This window comes from Doryrhamphus excisus, linkage group LG7 (genome assembly GCF_037039965.1).
Source record: "Doryrhamphus excisus strain RoL-2023G ecotype Guam linkage group LG7, RoL_Dexc_Guam_v1.1, whole genome shotgun sequence".
Taxonomy (NCBI): Eukaryota; Metazoa; Chordata; class Actinopteri; order Syngnathiformes; family Syngnathidae; genus Doryrhamphus; species Doryrhamphus excisus.
The window spans coordinates 9,817,943-9,836,071 of NC_136363.1; the positions used below are offsets into that span (position 1 = coordinate 9,817,943).

The 18,129-nt window shown below is 44.5% G+C and overlaps 3 protein-coding genes and 1 long non-coding RNA gene across 7 annotated transcripts; 2 read left to right on the forward strand and 2 right to left on the reverse strand.

Annotated features, from left to right (window-relative positions):
- Window positions 1-25: 25 nt before the first annotated feature.
- tert (telomerase reverse transcriptase) lies at window positions 26-8,024 on the forward strand. 3 transcript variants are annotated; one of them, XM_078792060.1, is made up of 17 exons: window positions 26-450; window positions 1,095-2,262; window positions 2,326-2,515; window positions 2,592-2,745; window positions 2,864-2,977; window positions 3,268-3,429; window positions 3,499-3,600; window positions 3,665-3,750; window positions 3,822-3,938; window positions 4,754-4,825; window positions 4,952-5,137; window positions 5,349-5,475; window positions 5,776-5,837; window positions 6,336-6,460; window positions 6,572-6,697; window positions 6,924-7,023; window positions 7,596-8,024. In XM_078792060.1, exons 1-17 carry the CDS (start codon window positions 235-237, stop codon window positions 7,642-7,644), a joined length of 3,156 nt encoding a protein of 1,051 aa, XP_078648186.1. In that variant the 5' UTR covers window positions 26-234; the 3' UTR covers window positions 7,645-8,024. The 3 variants fall into 3 exon arrangements, with proteins under 3 accessions (XP_078648186.1, XP_057902274.2, XP_078648185.1); XM_058046291.2 differs by having other exon boundaries at window positions 2,810-2,977; window positions 7,596-8,017; XM_078792059.1 differs by lacking the exon at window positions 7,596-8,024 and having other exon boundaries at window positions 2,810-2,977; window positions 6,924-7,311.
- LOC131101329 (sodium-dependent neutral amino acid transporter B(0)AT3-like) lies at window positions 7,361-11,772 on the reverse strand. Its single transcript, XM_058046295.2, has 12 exons — window positions 11,579-11,772; window positions 11,206-11,346; window positions 10,147-10,284; window positions 9,879-10,060; window positions 9,705-9,815; window positions 9,525-9,637; window positions 9,319-9,447; window positions 9,093-9,249; window positions 8,635-8,839; window positions 8,383-8,542; window positions 7,812-7,974; window positions 7,361-7,748 (listed from the first exon to the last, which is right to left on the reverse strand). Exons 1-12 carry the CDS (start codon window positions 11,718-11,720, stop codon window positions 7,551-7,553), a joined length of 1,839 nt encoding a protein of 612 aa, XP_057902278.2. The 5' UTR covers window positions 11,721-11,772; the 3' UTR covers window positions 7,361-7,550.
- LOC144899527 (uncharacterized) lies at window positions 8,334-9,741 on the forward strand. Its single transcript, XR_013627704.1, has 3 exons — window positions 8,334-9,058; window positions 9,129-9,227; window positions 9,327-9,741. It is a non-coding gene; the product is annotated as an uncharacterized LOC144899527 (long non-coding RNA).
- A 1,088-nt stretch (window positions 11,773-12,860) lies between the features above and the next one.
- LOC131101328 (sodium-dependent neutral amino acid transporter B(0)AT3-like) lies at window positions 12,861-17,831 on the reverse strand. 2 transcript variants are annotated; one of them, XM_058046292.2, is made up of 13 exons: window positions 17,678-17,831; window positions 17,362-17,516; window positions 17,153-17,293; window positions 15,777-15,908; window positions 14,714-14,895; window positions 14,544-14,654; window positions 14,369-14,481; window positions 14,159-14,287; window positions 13,937-14,093; window positions 13,670-13,874; window positions 13,418-13,577; window positions 13,182-13,344; window positions 12,861-13,118 (listed from the first exon to the last, which is right to left on the reverse strand). In XM_058046292.2, the coding sequence occupies exons 2-13, from the start codon at window positions 17,504-17,506 to the stop codon at window positions 12,888-12,890; spliced, it is 1,869 nt and encodes a 622-aa protein (XP_057902275.2). In that variant the 5' UTR covers window positions 17,507-17,516; window positions 17,678-17,831; the 3' UTR covers window positions 12,861-12,887. The 2 variants fall into 2 exon arrangements, with proteins under 2 accessions (XP_057902275.2, XP_057902277.2); XM_058046294.2 differs by lacking the exon at window positions 12,861-13,118 and having other exon boundaries at window positions 13,191-13,344; window positions 13,513-13,577.
- Between the last annotated feature and the right edge of the window lie 298 nt (window positions 17,832-18,129).

Sequence of the window (18,129 nt, forward strand, 5' to 3'; positions counted from 1 at the left end):
ATTTCTACAATTTGGCATGAATCAGAGCGCGTGTATTTGTGAGTTTTCACAACACACGTGTTTCTCTTCGCTATTGGTTTGTTCTGCATTAGCGAGCCAGTACGACGCCCTCTAATTGGTCAGTTGCTTTGTGCTCCCATTTGCTAAGACCAACTAACGCGGGTTCTTCAAGGAGCTGTGTCAACTTGCCATGGCCTGTTTGTAAAACGTTTAAACTGGATTGATGCAACAAGAATGTCTTCAGTTGATATGTACCGCGTTCTCGGCACACTACGTTCTCTTTATGGCCATGTACAGACATTGAGGGAATTTGTGGACGGAATTGAGTTCCTAGATGGACACAGAACCGTTCTCGTAAAACAAACGGACACAAACCGCTTCAAAGCCTTCGTACGGGACGTTTTTGTTTGCTGCAACGGGGAGCGACCGCAGGCGCCAAGCAGACACCAGGTGACTTATTAATAAACTAAACAAATTGAATCCTTACGTCTTGGAAATGTAAAGGCTCGTGTTAACAAGCAAGCTAGCTAGATACTAGCTTGTTAGCAAGAAGGGTGTTAGCGTAGCGCACTTCCGGTTTGTGAGAAGAGTTGGTCTCCAACCACTGGGCCGCAGCCTGCTATCAGCCACAGGAAAATTAATCGTCACACAACTGTTAAATTGCATTAATTGCGTATCCATTTTGGAAATTATATGTTTCTTGTATTTAACAGTAATATAATCTAACATTACCTCCTGTGTTGTTTGTTATTATGTCAAAAAGGTGTCGTTGCCATTCCCATCCAATTGTGTAAAACTGTGCTGTTTTAATAATTTGCTCGTCTTTGTTTTTATTGTGGCATATGGCAAAATCAAGCAAATTACCATGACATCTGGAGTGTACTCTTTTTTCTCTCTCTCTCTCTCTCTCGCCCTCTTTGGTTCATTAACTGTGGGCTCAAAAATGTTGGGCACACTGCAACATGATTGTGGAAACATTTTTTTTGTGGATCCATCCAGGTATTTATTTTCTATACAAGTTGTCCTCTTTAGGCTCACAGGCGAGCTGGAGCCTATCCTAGCTGACTTTTTTTTTCCTCAAATGCTTACCACAGATCTGCACATTATCTGAGCTACTGGCCTTCGTTCTCAACAGCCTGAAAAGAAAAAGGAAACGAAACATCTTAATACGTGGCTACAGTCTGCTGCACGGGGCTCAGAAGGAGCGTGATGCTGACCACTTCAAATTCCAAGGGGATATCAGTCAAAATGCCTCCTACATTCTCGGCAGCGACCATTGGAAGACGATCACCATGCGCCTCGGCACTGACCTCGCACGCTACCTGCTGGAGAGCTGCTCTGTGTTCATAGCCGTCCCTCCTTCGTGTGCCTTCCAGTTGTGCGGCGCTCCTGTTTATGACCGGGTCTCCATGACGACAACCCCCTCTGTGTTTTCCCTCCAGGCTCGATCTGGACAACATCATAATGCAGTGGCTGTGAAAAGGAAACGCGATACCGGGACTAAGAAAAAAAGGTGCTGGAGGGATGTGATGATGCAGAGCAGGAAAAGGAAGAGAGAGGAAGAGGAGATGGTTGGTTCCCATAAGAGGAGACGTGTAGGAGATCATGCAGCCAGGCAGGAAGTGGAGCCTGTGGGAAGCATCTCTGACCAAGCAGCAGAAACAAACACGACTCCTTTGGAAGGAGGTCCTAGTTGGAGAACAGGGGCTTTCCCCCCCTTGCCTACCTCGCAGTGCTTTATACGCACCTTGGCGTTACTCTATGGCGGCAAGGGCATGCATGGTTTTCTTCTCAACAGGAAGAACGGATCTAGAAGACTAAAAGGTCAGGATTTGGTCAGAGTAGTCTTCTTTGAAGGACTGGCGTACCTCAATGGGTTCAGGAGCAACCCAAAGAGACTCCCCCAGCGCTTCTTTCACATGATTCCCCTCTTTAGCCGACTGTTGCGCCAACACAGGAGGTGTCACTACAGCAGTATACTGCATAGGACGTGCCCTCTATTGGCGAGAGATGAGTCAAAAGAGGAGTTCAGCTCACTTTTGTCCCGACATTGTGTACCTCACCGTGTGTACCTGTTTGTAAGGAAGTGCCTGCTTGCTGTCGTCCCATGGCAGTTTTGGGGCTCGGAGGAAAACCGGTGCCATTTTCTTGCACGTGTTCGAGGCTTCTTGCACAGCAGCAAGTTTGACAAACTTTCACTTGCTGAACTGATGTGGAAAATGAAGGTGAATGACTGCGATTGGATGAAGATCAGCAAGAAAGGTGAGCCTGCGCTGAAACCATAATTTGGAAGCTGCTCTTCCCACTTGCTTTGACTGTTTGCAGGTCGGATCCCGCCCAGTGAGCTTGCATATCGGACTCGGGTACTTGGTCAGCTGCTGGCTTGGCTTCTAGACGGCTATGTGGTTGGCCTGGTACGAGCCTGTTTTTACGTCACAGAGAGTGTCGGTCAAAAGAACGCCCTGAGGTTCTACAGGAAGGATGTTTGGACCAAAGTGCAGAACCTGGCCCTGAGGTACACACCTTAAACACACGATACATACAGGGAACGTACATGAACTGTAGCTCATGGTCATAATTTGGGATCGCAGAGCTCATGTCTCTAAGAGGTACATGAAGGAGTTAACGCCGACCGAGGTGAAATCACTGCCTAGAAGCACCGTCTTCTCCCGTCTGCGCTTCATCCCAAAGAAGGATCGCATGAGGCCCATCACTCGGGTTTTGCGATCAGACGCCCAGGCCAGGGTACTAGGGTTGTTACATTTTTTTTTCTAATGTCGCATGCAAATAATTCATATTTTTTTTGTAGTTCTTACAAGCGCATGTGCGTGATGTGAGGGATATACTGTGGGCCTGCGTGCAGGCCGACCCATCCCTGCAGGGATCCACAGTGTGGGGGCTGAATGACATCCATAAGGTTTTGTCCGCTTTTGCTCCAGACCAGACGGAGACGCAAAAGCCCTTCTTTTTTGCTAAGGTTAGTGCATTATTTTTCTCTTTAATAATCTAGGAGTTGCGCCTCAGTTACCATATCATCCATATTAGTCCATTTTTCACCTAATTGGAAAACAGTACAGCCGGGACAAGAAACTAAAAATGAACGGAAGAAAATCTCAAGCCCAGACGCATGACGAAAAGTGGGGGATGAGCCTGCAGCAAGAGAGCAAAGCACGGCTCAGAGGGCGGGGCCAATCAGCTGCGTCCTATATAAAGATCAAACATAAAACAACAGTGCTGCAACATACTAATTATGATTCTAACTTTAAGGTGGACGTCAGCGGAGCTTTCGACAGTCTGCCTCATAACAAACTTCTCGGTGTGATTAAGAATGCACTGTCACCTGTCCAAGACGAGCCTGTTACCGTACGCAGCTATGCCAAGGTCTGGGCGGACTCCCACGAGGGCCTGAGAAAGGCCTTTCTTCAACAGGTACCATCACAGTGTGCATACATGGTTGCTTTAAAATGCAGTCACTTCATTTTCTTTCCTTTTTTAAAGGCTGACTTCCTACACGATGACATGGAATCCAACAACATGAAGAGCTTTGTGGCAGCACTGCAAAGATCCGGCAGCGTTCATCACTCCATACTGGTGGAGCAGGTTAGCGTGGCATTGTCAGATATTCCCCACATTAGCTAATCGGAGCCGCTTTTCTTCCTTCTAGCACTGTTCATCGCGTACTAATGGAAAAGAGGTCTTGGACTTCTTCCGCAAAATATTGACAAGCAGTGTTGTACAGATTGGGAAGAAGTGAGGTTTGGCTTCTGTTTTTAACACTCTTGCATAACCTGGCATGTTAATTTGGGCTTCCTTCGTTCCAGAACATACCGTCAGCATCGAGGGATTCCTCAGGGGTCCGTTGTGTCCAGTTTGCTCTGCTGTCTCTGCTACGGTCACATGGAGAAGACGATGTTCACTGGCACGACTGGCAGGAAAGGGTACTACTATGTAATGGATTGGCAGCAAATGGTACTACTATGTAAAGTATTGTCAGAAAAGGATGCTACTATGCCAAGTATTGGCAGCAAAGGGTGCTACTATGCAAAGTATTGGCAGCAAAGGGTGCTACTATGCAAAGTATTGGCAGAAAAGTGTACTACTATGCAAAGTATTGGCAGCAAAGGGTAGCTGCCTTTCCGATGCAGTCACAAACTAAATGAGCTAAAATACAAATACAAAGCATTCTTTTTGTCAATGTAGTACTGTATTGTACATTGGCCACTAGGTGTCAGTATTTGTTCGGTGAGACAGGCACTAAACCCGTGACTAAGGTTCCCTGGAGAACACATTTACCGTGACACTGCTCGAGTAGGGGTTTTATTTACGTCTTATTTACTTATTTTTTGTCTAGTATATTGGATTATATGAGTGTAAAGCCATTTAAAGCCTCTATTACAATACATTGATGTGTTGTAATGTTGGAAATACTTTAAACAACAAGGAACTGCTAACTTGTGAGTCAGTTATCTTATTTATGTCTTATTTTCTCTGATGATATCATCTATATTGGCTAATACAGATGTAAAGGTGACTATAGGGGTGTTATTACATGTCTTGAGTGCTCTAATGTTAAAAACAGGAGAGCAAATGGGTTTTTCTATGCCATAACTATGAAATTGTAAAATTTGTTCATATAGGAAGTATTCACAATCAATTAACTGTCTTCAGATGTAGTAATAGCAGTTTAACAGCAGAGGGCAGCATTTTGGAGCTGACTGTTGGTATTTTTCCATCTTCCATCTCTTTCCTCCAGACGATTGATGAGGCTGGTGGATGATTTCCTTCTGATCACCCCTGACCTCAAAGAGGCACAGAGCTTCATCAAGTACGGCTCCCATGGATGTTTAGCCAGAGCTCCCTGCTGCTCCTCTATTGCTGCTCGAAGGAACTTCCTGGTAGTTTTACTCAATCTTCGCCAGATATGATGTCATTTACATGTCGCCGTCTGCAGACTCTTGCTCACCGGCATCCCCGAGTATGGCGTGGTCACCAATCGGGGGAAGGTGGTGGTCAACTTTAAACTGTCAGAAGACCTGGTTAGCACCGGCATCCACACTCTACCCGCCCACTGCCTCTTCCCCTGGTGCGGCTTGTTGCTGGACACGCTCTCACTCGACGTCCATAAAGATTATTCCAGGTGAGGAGGCCTTTCATCGGCTGTAAATAATATACTATAAACTTTTTTCTCGGTCTCGAGATTTGTCGTCGTGCTTTTGCTTGTCTTTATGATCGCTTGTAAGTTAAGGTGAAACTCTTCCTGCACTTTGCACCTACTTAAAAACATTGTAAGAGACAACTTCCCGTCTCGATATTCTTGCATGATACCTCTCTGTTTGCCTTTGGCACAGCTACGCAGGCCTATCGCTGCGTTACAGCCTCACTCTGGGATCTTTCCGCTCAGCCGGAGAGCATATGAGGAGGAAGCTGATGATGATCCTCAGACTCAAGTGCCATCCCCTCTTCTTGGACCTGAAGGTCAGACTGAGAATCATTCCAGTTTGTGCATCTACAAGGCCATTAAGAGCGTTGGCTTCAAAGGAAGGAAACATCACTTTGTTGAAGTCCGACAAAATGATGATCACAGGCTGTGATAACAGGCCGGGTCCTGATGCCTCCCTGATTGGTCGTTTGATCAATGCTGTGCTTCTAACGTGATGAACTGCCTCTCACACCCCTCCCATTTGAGAAGCACTGCCCCAATAAATTGCTCAAAGCAAGAATGAAGAGACTTTGTTACGCTCGTTAATGTGATCAAATGACGCCTTTTTCCTGCAGAGAAGTTCCTTGGCGGTGGTCTACAAGAACATCTACAAGGTGTTTCTACTCCATGCATTCAGGTAATTTTAATTATTCATTGTTTATTTTAATTAAGCATGTACAAATTCATTCATTCATTTTCTACCACTTTTCCTCACGAGGGTTGCGGGGTGTGCTGGAGCCTATCTCAGCTGTCTTTGGGCAAGAGGCGGGGTACACCCTAGACTGGTGGCCAGCCAATCATAGGGCACATATAGACAAACAACCATTCACACTCACATTCATACCTATAGAACATTTGTAGTGGCCAATTAACCTAGCATGTTTTTGGAATGTTGGAGGAAACCGGAGTAGCCGGAGAAAACCCACGCATGCACGGGGAGAACATGCAAACTCCACACAGAGATGGCCGCGGGTAGAATTGAACGTATTTACAAATGGATAAATGAAATAAAAATGGTTCTGTGTTGCAAAATACTTTATTTGGACTCCTATCTGGCATCAGTTTAATAACAAACACATCACTCGCCATAACAATGAGCTGAGAACTAATTAAACATGTTTACTCTCCTTTTTAGATTCCATTTGTGTGCACAGAGTTTACCCTTTGGCCAAACGGTTGACAAGAACCCAGTCTACTTCCAGCAGATGATACTGGACATGGGCTACTACGCCAAACAGCTCTTCAGGCGTAGCAACAAAGGTTCTCCAATCAGATCCAAGCATGATACGTATTTTACCCACATGGAGTTATTTCTCATCTGTTTTGTGCCTCGACATGTGCATGTCTGTCTTGAATGTGTGCTACGTACAGACTGCATGGACCTAACTAGCTTGGTGCCGCATGAGGCAGTGGAGTTGCTTGTCTGCCTTTCCTTTTTGCTGGTGTTGTCGCAGCATCGCCCCGTCTACAAGCAGGTGCTGCCCCAGCTGCATAAATGTAGGTGCCCTTCAAGAAACATTTAAAAAATATCCATGATATACTAACTCTCAGGGTTTTCCAACCTTTATGGCTTGCGACATGGCACATATTTTATGTACAGTACATGCATAAAGTACACTTAAAAAAAAACAAATAACAACCATGGAGTCATTAGTATGTCCATTAAAGCCCAGATTGACATATTACGCAGTTCACCAACAATACGATGGTCTGCTCCTTTCAGGGAAGCATAGTCTGGAATGCCATCTGGAGGATTTCAAGCTGGCCTTTGTGAGAAAAGCCGCCAGACCAAGTATCCCTGTGGAGTTTTTGGCCATCAAAATGTAAGCGTGTCCGCTCACTTCAATAGAAAACGCCCCTCAGTAGCTTTGAAGGTTTGGGTCAGAAGGTTCTCAGCTTAAACGTTCTTGTTGTTGCTCGGCTAAGCATGATTTAGTTTGATATAATAATCTAATTGTTATGTTGAAATGTCAAATAGTCATTTTCCATTGATCAAGGACAGGAACAACCACCATCACCACTTAGCGTGGTGGGTTGTCAACTTGCTGACTTATCCACGTTACCTGTTTCAATTGGACATATGTTTGAATGCAGTGTTGTATTAAAAACAAAGTACCTCAATTCACTCTTTTTATTAACTCAAACATCAATAAGAGACAACTTCTGTGATGGTACAAAAATGCCCTCCTCACTCATCCACAGCATTGATACAGAACATTAAATACAACTAGAAATAAGAAAAACAAAGCCTATATTCATCCCCAACAGACAGCAATATGTTGTGTTAGGTCTTTAGAAAATCAAAACTTACTGATAAAAGTAGTCAATGATGCACCGAGGAATGCCAAGGTTACTGCGCTTCCATCTGAAAGCCGCCATTGCTGTATGGGTTTAGGTCAGCACGCCGAGAAGACATCTTGTTGACCTTTTGGATGCCCTTGTAGAGCGCCACCAGTGGGATGGAAATCACAGGCATCACACAAAGGAGGACGATGATGGCAAACACCCAGTCCGGGTAGGGCTTCACCTCCGTTTTGGGGAAGAGTTCCTAAAGAAAAGCACAGAACCGTCTGGAATCCGTGTGATTTGAGAACCAGTATTTTCTACTTACATAATCCTGATTCCATGCAAAGTATGTGGGGTGTTTCTGAGCTTGGAGGACCACATAGGAAACCAGTACCACCAGGAGCATCAGAGGACTGATGACAGTCCAGCACGCTTTCCAATACATATTGGGTCTCTTCCCAGTCATGAAACGGATGTCCTCACTGAAACTGAGGGAACAGAAAGCACAGTTTAGAATGGTCGGACTAAGGGGGTGTCACGAGATTTCGCAAGATTAAAACGTGACAATTTCTCATGTGTTAATTAATTGCAAAATCTATGAAAATGAACCCGGCCTCGATACATTGTACACATGCGTCTCTGGTGCGTTGGTTCCGTAGAACAACGGCATGAATGGAGTGAGTCTGTTTGTCATTCATACGTATAATCTCTTTGGCTTGGTGGTTGGAGGCGGGGGGCCCACTAGCATACCCACAGAGTGCAGAAGCACATATTGTGCAGATTGCAATATACTGTCATATACTTTTCTTAAAAGTATGTTCAAATCTTGTCTCGTCTCGTTGGACCAATCTCGTGACACCCCTGGCAGGATTGAAAAGAGCAGAAGAAATGAGTACTTTTTCATCCCATAGATGTAAACGACTCCGATAACCTCGAAAAATGCGATAATGAGCAGTGGGATGGAGCCCACGTAGCTGTTGAAGACCTCCACCCAGTAGTTCCCAGAGCCCATGGTGAAGATGAGAGAAATGGATAAGGAAAGCAGGCAGAAGAACCCTGAAAAAAGTCACAAACAGGAAAAAAAAAACGATTTACAAATTTTGATTCGCAAAGGACTTACAAAAAAAAAAAAAGTCATTTTCAGGTACCTGTCACAAGTTCATTGGGCACCGACTTAGGCAACAGGTGGAGGTCAGCGAAGGGTTTCAGGACCCCTTCGAAATTGCCAAACATGGAGGACAGGCCTAAGCTGAACAGCATCAGGAAAAACAATACCGCCCATAACTGCGATCCGGGCATCTCCAGCACTGCTTCGGTGAATAAGATAAAAGCCAGGCCGGTTCCTGAAGCGCTCTGGGATGTAAAGAATACATACATTGAACATTCCTGTTGATTCTAAAACAGCTCGTATGCGGGACACATCAAGTGCATGGGTCTCAAACACAGGGATGGTCAGAGAAACAAAGACAGAACACGGTGCAAGTGCCGCAAGTCATGCTGGGAAGCCAGACGCCGTCCATTGGATCAGTTGTCCTTGTTTTGGCCCAGACTCTACCTCTCAACATCCCCCAGGTGAGTTGTTTACTTTACAATTCAATGACATCACCTGGTCCAGGAATGTTTTCAGGTCACATTCTCTCAGCTGCAGGCTTGAGAGCTCAGCAGGACTGGTCCGGTTCAGATGCTCCACCCATTGGTCGTAGTTCTCGGTTGTTATATTCTGGTCGGAAAACTCAAAGTGGTTGGTCAAAGTCAAGATGTTTCTGCAAATTCAATACATTTTTTTTGTTTGTGTCCACAAAGCTTGGAAATATATAAATTGAACACCTTACTCTTTTAGGCACGTGTTAAAGGCGTTGTTGGCTTTAAAGCCTAGGATGGCGAAGATGGAGATGGCCGCGTAGAGGGATGTGGCACTGTTTATTATTCCCACAGCGACTGCATCCTTTTCACAGTTGTTTCTAAACACCCAAAATGGCAGTAATGGAAGACTGAACCACGCCAATCATCTTAAAAGCGTTGATACAAGGGTCCTTACTTTTCATTAGCGTAGCTGGAGATGGCTATCAGACCTCCAAAGGCCACCGACAGAGAGAAGAAGATCTGGGTTGAGGCGTCTAACCACACTTGAGGGTTCTTCAGTATCTCCCACTGAAAACGACACATTCCTGTTAATAGTTTGGATCCGTCATGATAAACTATGTGCTGGCTCACTCACATCAGGAGTGAAGAGATAGACCAGTCCATCTGTAGCTCCGGGCAGAGTGAGGGCACGGATCAGGAAGATGGTCAAGACCACGTAAGGCAGAGGGGTTGTCACATACACAGCCTATGAAGCAACCACTTTTAATACAAATGCTGATCTACTTATATTGCCAGACGTCAGACTGACCTTCCCCATGGTTTGGATCCCTTTGATGAAACAAACATAGATCAACAACCAGGCGCAGGCCAGGCAGACCACCAACCACCACTGCAGAGAACCGCTGGTCTCGATGTCAGCCGTGATGTTCAGTGTCTGACGGTACCAGAAGTAATTGACTGGAGTGCTCTTCTCACATTCAGCATCCAAACCTGCCAGGTGAGGTAGGAAAGACTTGGTATCTTCTTTTGGTTTTAGCCACCTGTCTTATATTTGGTCTTGCTTTCTTTGCATTTACCCGTGCGATTAACGTTGAGCGGACACTGGCTCCACGGGAGTGGGTTCTGGAAGGAGTTGAAAAAGTACCAGAACACCCAGGCCAGGATGGTGTTGTAGAAAACGCACACCAGGAACGATACAACCATGGAGCCGATGCCTAATATGGAGGAAGTAGGTTGCTTACACTGTTCCGAGTTACATTGGGTGTTTTGTAGAGTACATTGAGCTGTATGACGGCGACCTATTTGGCTTTAATGACAACTACATGGCGGCATGGCGAGTGGTTAGCGAGCAGACCTCACAGCTAGGAGACCAGAGTTCAATTCCACCCTCGGCCATCTCTGTGTGGAGTTTGCATGTTCTCCCCGTGCATGCGTGGGTACTCCGGTTTTCTCCCACATTCCAAAACATGCTAGGTTAATTGGTGACTCCAAATTGTCCATAGGTATGAATGTGAGTGTGAATGGTTGTTTGTCTATATGTGCCCTGTGATTAGCTGGCCACCAGTCCAGGGTGTACCCCACCTCTCGCCCGAAGACAGATGGGATAGGCTCTAGCATCCCCCGCGACCCTCGTGAGGAAAAAGCGGTAGAAAATGAATGAATGACAACTACATGACATTTCAAAGGACTGTCGGGTCATTTTCCATCCACACAATCCACCATGTCCCCCTCGCTCCTAAGACTCAACCTCCTGGCACTCCCATGTAAGACCAAGCTCCGAACCTGGGGTGACAGAGCCTTCTCCATCGCTGCCCCCACCCTCTGGAACTCTTTGCCCCATTCACTCCATGCTTGCCCTGACCTTCCCAGTTTCAAAAAACAACTAAAAACCCAACAACTAACTTTTTATACCTGACTGCTGTGCCCCGCCCCGCCCCTCTCTTTCTCATGTTTTAACTGTGTATTAACCAATTAATGTTGTATTTTAATGTATCTTTTACTCTGTTTACTTGCTTTTATTCAACTCCATTCTTCTGTAAAGTGTCTTTAAGTATTTTGAAAAGCACTATACAAATAAAATGTATTATTATTTTTTTTTGTGAATTAACAAAAAAAAATCTTCCCAGGTGACGCACCAACTCCACCCAGGAAAGGTGAAATGGACTTCCAGACGCCGATGCTTCCTTTCCGCAGCCTCTGTCCGATAGCCATCTCCAGGTAGAGCAGCGGGAGACCTTCAAACGCCAACGCCAACAGGTATGGGATGAGGAACGCTCCTGAAGATGGAAACATTTCACATGAATAACCTTAAATCATCATGGGTCAAATATAGGTAAATATATCATTAAAAAGCCATGCTGCACTCCAGTGTAGTCAATGTTTGTTCAGCTTGACCTTCACTGACAGCTATGAGGAAGTGAATGGGCTGTTAGGGGAGGGGGGGCTGCACAAATGATCAACATAAACATGGGAAAAGTAAAAAAAAATATATATATATATCCAACTCACCTCCTCCATAGATTTGGCACAAGTAGGGAAAACGCCAGACGTTTCCAATTCCCACCGCAAAACCGATGGAGGTCAGCATGTACTGGATCTTGTTGTCCCATTTAACTTCCTCCTCCACGGCTCCTCCTTTAGTTTTGGCCATCTTGAGGCAATCAATCCCGCACTTGTTGCACCGGTCCCTTAATTGGAAGCATAAAAAAATGAGTTGCGCTCCTCGCCTGTGGAGGTCTTGAACGTGTGGGGATGGCCTCTTATCAGTCTTCCCCTCCTCTTGGGGGGCGGGGGGGCTGTCCTTCAGTATCCTATCACCACCCTTCCAGTCAGGAAGCCAATTTACTGCTTTGAATGGGGTTGACTTTTAGTTGGCAACGGCACCAAACTGTTCAAATACCCCAATTATGAAACCACTTTCAAGGTAAATAAAAATGCCAAAATGACAAAAGTCACCAGGAAAGGTATGATGGTTTAGTGGATAAAACCTTTCCGCTTGTTTAAGATATGAGCGTGCTAACTTTGCTGATTAATGGATAACCGGTGATGCCGTGGCAAAGTTACGCTGACCTCGATCGAGACGATGCAAAGCTAACATGAAAGCATATTGTGCCTAGCAAGGTAGCGGGAGTGTTTATGAAAGCAATGAGGTCATCTGAGCATGATATTCTGTACATGCCGCATTCAATACCAGCTTCTTTGTTCTTTATCTCAACCTCCCGTACAAGACGAGTTGTTCTCGTTTTTGCAACATTGCACATGTCTGCAATTTATTATCTTTTTACTTTTCCTCCTCCTGTGGCGATGTGACTCGGCAGTATGCTTTTTTTTTATTGTATATTCTAGCATGACCCCCATCTTGCCGAGGCTGGGGTCTCCTTGCACACAATCTTGCAAGCTTTTGTGCTGAAATGTACAAGATGCGGCGTCACGCCCCATGATCAAGGGAACAGCATTTTTTATACGTGCACTCGTGTTCACCGCCGACAAAGCCACAGAGGCAAAAAGCTCTTTATTGATGACCCACTTGTCATAAAACACAGTAAACCTGGCCCCCACTGGATCAATAAAGATGGGTAATTGAAAATGCTCCAGGCTATTTTACTACTTAATGTGTGCGGGCACATGCGCTGCCAGACATGGACTTTGGTTTACACTTAGTGGTATTTTTCCATGAAAGTCACAGAAATGTCATCAGCAAAGGTAAACCACGTCCACGGAAAATCTGATGCCGACACTTGCCCCTGTATTTCATAGAGTTGTGTAAATCAAAATTGAAGGACAAATACTGTAGATTTTCACAGGCCACATTTGGCCTTTAATTAATTTCCACGTTTGAAAGCTGGTGATTAGCTCGTCGCTGCACCCAGGCTGGTGTTTCGAACATCTCAAACTTGTACAGGGTGGCATTAGGGTGGGCGTAACACACCCTGATGAGGTTGTACAGAGCCACCAATGGGATGGAAATCACAGGCAGCAAACAAACGAGGATGATGATGGCAAACACCCAGTCTGGGTAGGTCTTCACCTCCGTTTGGGGAAATAATTCCTAAAGACAGATACACGGATGAAACTTGTGAGCTAACTGAACACTTTTTGCCACTTTTCTTACATAAGCAGGGTTCCACGCGCCGTATGTCGGCTGATTCTTTGCTTCGAGGACCACATACGCCACCAGAACCACGAAGAGCATTATGGGACTGATGTAACTCCAGCAAATCCTCCAGTAAATATTGGGCTTCTTCCCAGTCATGAAGTAGATGTCTTCAGTGAACCTGAAGGCACAGAGAAAGGCACAGCAAGATGACATTTGTACAAGATGTAGCCAGGAAAAAAAAGGTTAAATACTCTTTCAATCCGTGGACATAAACGACTCCGACCACTTCAAAAAATGCAACAATGAGCAAGGGGATGGAGCCCACGTAGCTGTTGAAGATCCCCACCCAGTAGTTCCCAGAGCCCATGGTGAAGATGAGGGACACCAAAAGGGAGAGTAAGCAGACCACACCTGCAAAAAAAAAAAAAAAAGGGTAGAGTTCGCCCAGCAGATGGCAGCAGACCGTATTTCTACAATCATAGCCACCAATGAAAACATCTAACCTGTAAAAAGTTCATTGGGGATACACTTAGGCACCAGGTTGAGGTCATTGAAAGATTTAAGGACTCCCTCGAAGATGCCAAACATGGAGGACAGTCCTAAGCTAAAGAGCATCAGGAAGAACAACGCCGCCCATAATTGTGATCCAGGCATCTCCAGCACTGCTTCGGTGAACGTGATGAACGCCAGGCCGGTTCCTGAAGCGCTCTGAGATTTAAAAAAATAAATACACTGTTCATAGGACCAAACAAGATGGGAGACAACATCACCTGGCCCAGGAAGGTTTTTAGGTCACATGATTTCAGATTCAGTTTGCTCATCTCAACAGGAAACGCCAAAGCCATGTACTCCAGCTTGTCATCGTAGTTTTCTGTTGTTATATTCTCGGACGCAAAAACCAAGGTGCTCTTCAAAAAATGGATGTTTCTGCGGAACAAACATTCAACCATCATCCATCACATTCCCATCAGGAAGCTTGGAAATGATCTTACTCTTCTCGGCAGCTCTTCAAGGCATTGTTGGCTTTAAAGCCCAGGATGGAAAAGACGGAGATGGATGCGTAAAGGGATGTGGCACTGTTTATTATTCCCACCATGACTGCATCCTTCTCACAGTTGTTTCTAAAAAAACACAAAACCGGACCAATCAAATTGGAGTTGGAGTGACTTCAACAACTGGAAGCTTGCTTTGTTGATCCTTACAACTGGTTATTGTAGCTGGAGAACGCTATCAGACCTCCAAATGCCACCGACAGAGAGAAGAAGATCTGTGTTGCGGCGTCTAGCCACACCTGAGGGTCCTTGAGTATCCCCCACTGAGGACAAGAACTAGCTTAGCTTGCGTCCATCATGCTAAACTATGTGCCAGTTAACTCACATCAGGAGTGAAGAGATAGACCAGGCCATCTGTAGCTCCGGGCAGGGTGAGGGCACGGATCAGGAAGATGGTCAGGACGATGTAAGGCAGAGGGGTTGTCACATACACAGCCTATGAATCAAAAGCACATTTAATTGCAAAGACTCGTCTTATGTTGCCAGTCCACTGACCTTTCCCATTGACTTGATCCCTTTGAAGAAACAGAGGTAGAGCATCAACCAGGCGCAGGTCAGGCAGATCACCAACTTCCACTGCAGAGGCCCGCTGGTCTCGATCTCCGGCGTGATGTTCAGCGTCTCACGGTACCAGAAGTAGTTGGCTGGAGTGCTCGTCTTACATTCTGCCGTCGCATCTGCATGAGTACATCAGGTATGGTCGGTTACTCTACAACAGGGGTCTCAAACTCAATTTACTTGGGGGCCACTGGAGCTAAGGTCCGGGTGAGGCTGGGCCGCATCAGGTTTAAAAAATAATAATATATATATATATTAAAAACATAAAAAATAAATTAAATAAAAAAACTGTCTTCAATGCTTCCGCTTCTGCTATACCCTCCACTTTTTCAGTGCTTTTGGTTCTCTGATAAAACATTAAATTATTATAATTTATGATAAATTAATTTTTATTTATTAAATTTTTAAATGTTTAATGTTAATTTTTATTTTTTGACACAAAATAAGATGGAAAAAATAAATAAGCAAATCAAAAAAACAAATGAAACAAATTAACAAATTTATTTTTCTTTATTATTAAATTATTAAATAAACATTTAATCTTCATTTTTATTTTTCGACACAAAATAAGACGGAAAAATAAATAAGCAAATCAAAAAACGAATTAACAAATTGATTTTTCTTTATTAAATTATTCAATAAATGTTTAATGTTAATTTTTATTTATTGACACAAAATAAGATGGAAAAATAAATATGCAAATCAAAAAACAAATTAAACATTCATTCATCCATTAAACAAATTAAACTTTGAGGCGGGGGCCTCAAACTAGTGTCCTGCGGGCCACGTGTTTGAGACCCCGTTTGTTGAACAGGTATACCGCTACGGCCGTGCCATCCGCCGTTCTTTGCCACCTCCACTTAGTCATGCTTTAGCTCGGAATGTATATCTATATTATATGTCATTTTGATTTAAAAACAACCTCAGGTGTTCTGCAGACCATTGGATTCATCAGATGGGTGCTGTCTATATATACTATGTGGGTCGAGAGCACTCTTACTTTGCTGATCCTGGGGACACTGGCTCCATGGCTGAGGGCTTAGGAGCGAGTTGTACAAGTACCAGAGCACCCAAGCTAGGACGGCGTTGTAGAAGAGGGCCACCAGGAAAGACACAATCATGGAGGCAATGCCTGTAGGGAGAAAATAACTGACACTGTACAGAACAGTAAACTAATCACAAGCATTCACTATCAGCATTTTAACTCATTTTTCTTTTTTATATTTTTGGACTACTTTTCATTCATTTTCTACCGCTTTTTTTTCATGAGGGTCGCGGGGGTGCTGGAGCCTATCCTAGCTGTCGAGAGGCGGGGTACACCCTGGACTGCTGGCCAGCCAATCACAGGGACAAACATAGACAAACAACCATTCACACTCACATTCATACCTATGGACAATTATTAACCTAGCATGTTTTTGGAATGTGGGAGGAAACCGGAGTAACCGGGGAAAACCCACGCATGCAAACATGCACGCATGAGAACATGCAAACTCCACAGAGAGATGGCCGAGGGTGGAATTGAACCCCGGTCTCCTAGCTGTGAGGTCTGCGCGCTAACCACTAGACCGCCGTGACTACTTTTGTAGGTCCTTATTTGTTTTGCAATTATCCCTCCTTTACTGCTGTTAACTTGACCATGTTAGATTTTCTCTAATTAGGATTCCTTATTTGGCAATAAAATATATTTCTAGTTTAGAGCCCTGTGGACATGACCTAACACCGCAATGGTCACCTTTACACTTATTACCCAATACAGTAGACAAAATCTGAGAAAATAATCAATTTAAGACTTAAATGAGACTTGTGTTACAATAGCAATAATATAGTCTGAGATTATTATGCCAGTTGTGAGATAATTCATAACTGTAATAAAAGCATGTTGGTAATTGGAGATTCCAAATTGTCCATAGGTATGAATGTGTGAATGTTTGTCTATATGTGTCCTGTGATTGGCTGGCCACCAGTCCAGGGTGTACCCCGCCTCTTGTCCGAAGACAGCTGGGATAGGCTCCAGCATACCTGTGACCCTCGTGAGGATAAGCGGCACAGAAATTGGGATTGATGAATGGATGTTCCGGCCTCACTGAACATTATAGTAACATCACTGACACCTAGTGACCGGTGTGCAATACTACATAACATCAAATATGTGACATGAATTTATTTTTCTTACTAATTTATCATGAAATTGCACCATTATTCATACTGTTTGGCTTTTTACTGCCTTGATATGTATTATTTTTGTCTATCAATCTGCACTCCTCTTGATAGATCCCCTCCAAACCCGGGAGGCTGTTACTTGGCATTTTTTTTTTTAAATCTTCAGCGTAGCCAAACAAATAGAAATGGTTATAAATGATCACAAGTACTCACCCACTCCACCCAGAAAAGGTGAAATGGACGTCCATACGCCGATGCTCCCTTTGCGCAGCCTCTGTCCCACAGCCAACTCCAGGTACAGCAGGGGGATGCCCTCAAACACCAGCGCCAACAGGTACGGGATGAGGAACGCTCCTGTTCATTGGTGGGCGGAACGAGTACTCAGTACACCTACGTAGTGTCGCTAAACGACAGCTTCTTACCTCCTCCGTAAATTTGGCACAGGAAGGGAAACCTCCATATGTTTCCCAGTCCAACTGCAAATCCAATGACTGTGAGCAAGTACTGAATTTTGTTGTCCCATTTCACCACCTTCTCCACCACCTCCACTTCTTTGGGTATGTCCATGTAAAGAGGCCTGAAGTATGGGAATGCCATAAGTATATAATACTGTTTCATTGCTAAGATGAAGCACTCACCATCTTCACCAAAGTCAAGTGTCTAGATGCACCTTTTTTTAGTGCCCACACTTTTTAAATCTGCATTTCTAATTGACTTTTAAAAGCTAAGCACGCTTACCTTAATTGTTTTTTTCAAAGATCCACCTTAAGTGCAGCTAAAGGTCTGCAGAGAAGCCTTGGCCAGTGTGTGACCACTACTTATTGTGACAGCTCACCACAAACGGGGAGTCGTATTTAATCATTGTGACGTAAGCCGCGCGCGTGCCTGTGCGCCTCTTTTGGGGACTTTGAGGCTTTGGTTTTCTGCGATGAAAGCGCTTTGCCCGTTCGCCATTGGGACAACGTCATCCCGAAAGAACACTGGCTCTTTCATCCTTTTGTCAGCGTCGACGTGACGGTAAACACTCAAAGCCAAACAAGGAGGAAACGTTGCATAATTCACCACTTGTGTCATGTACATCTAAAAATACGTATTTCTAAATACATGACAACGAAACTAACAAAAACCCCTAAAAAATAGGAAACGTAATTTTTTTTCTAGATAAAATTCAAAATATTCTGAGAAAAAGT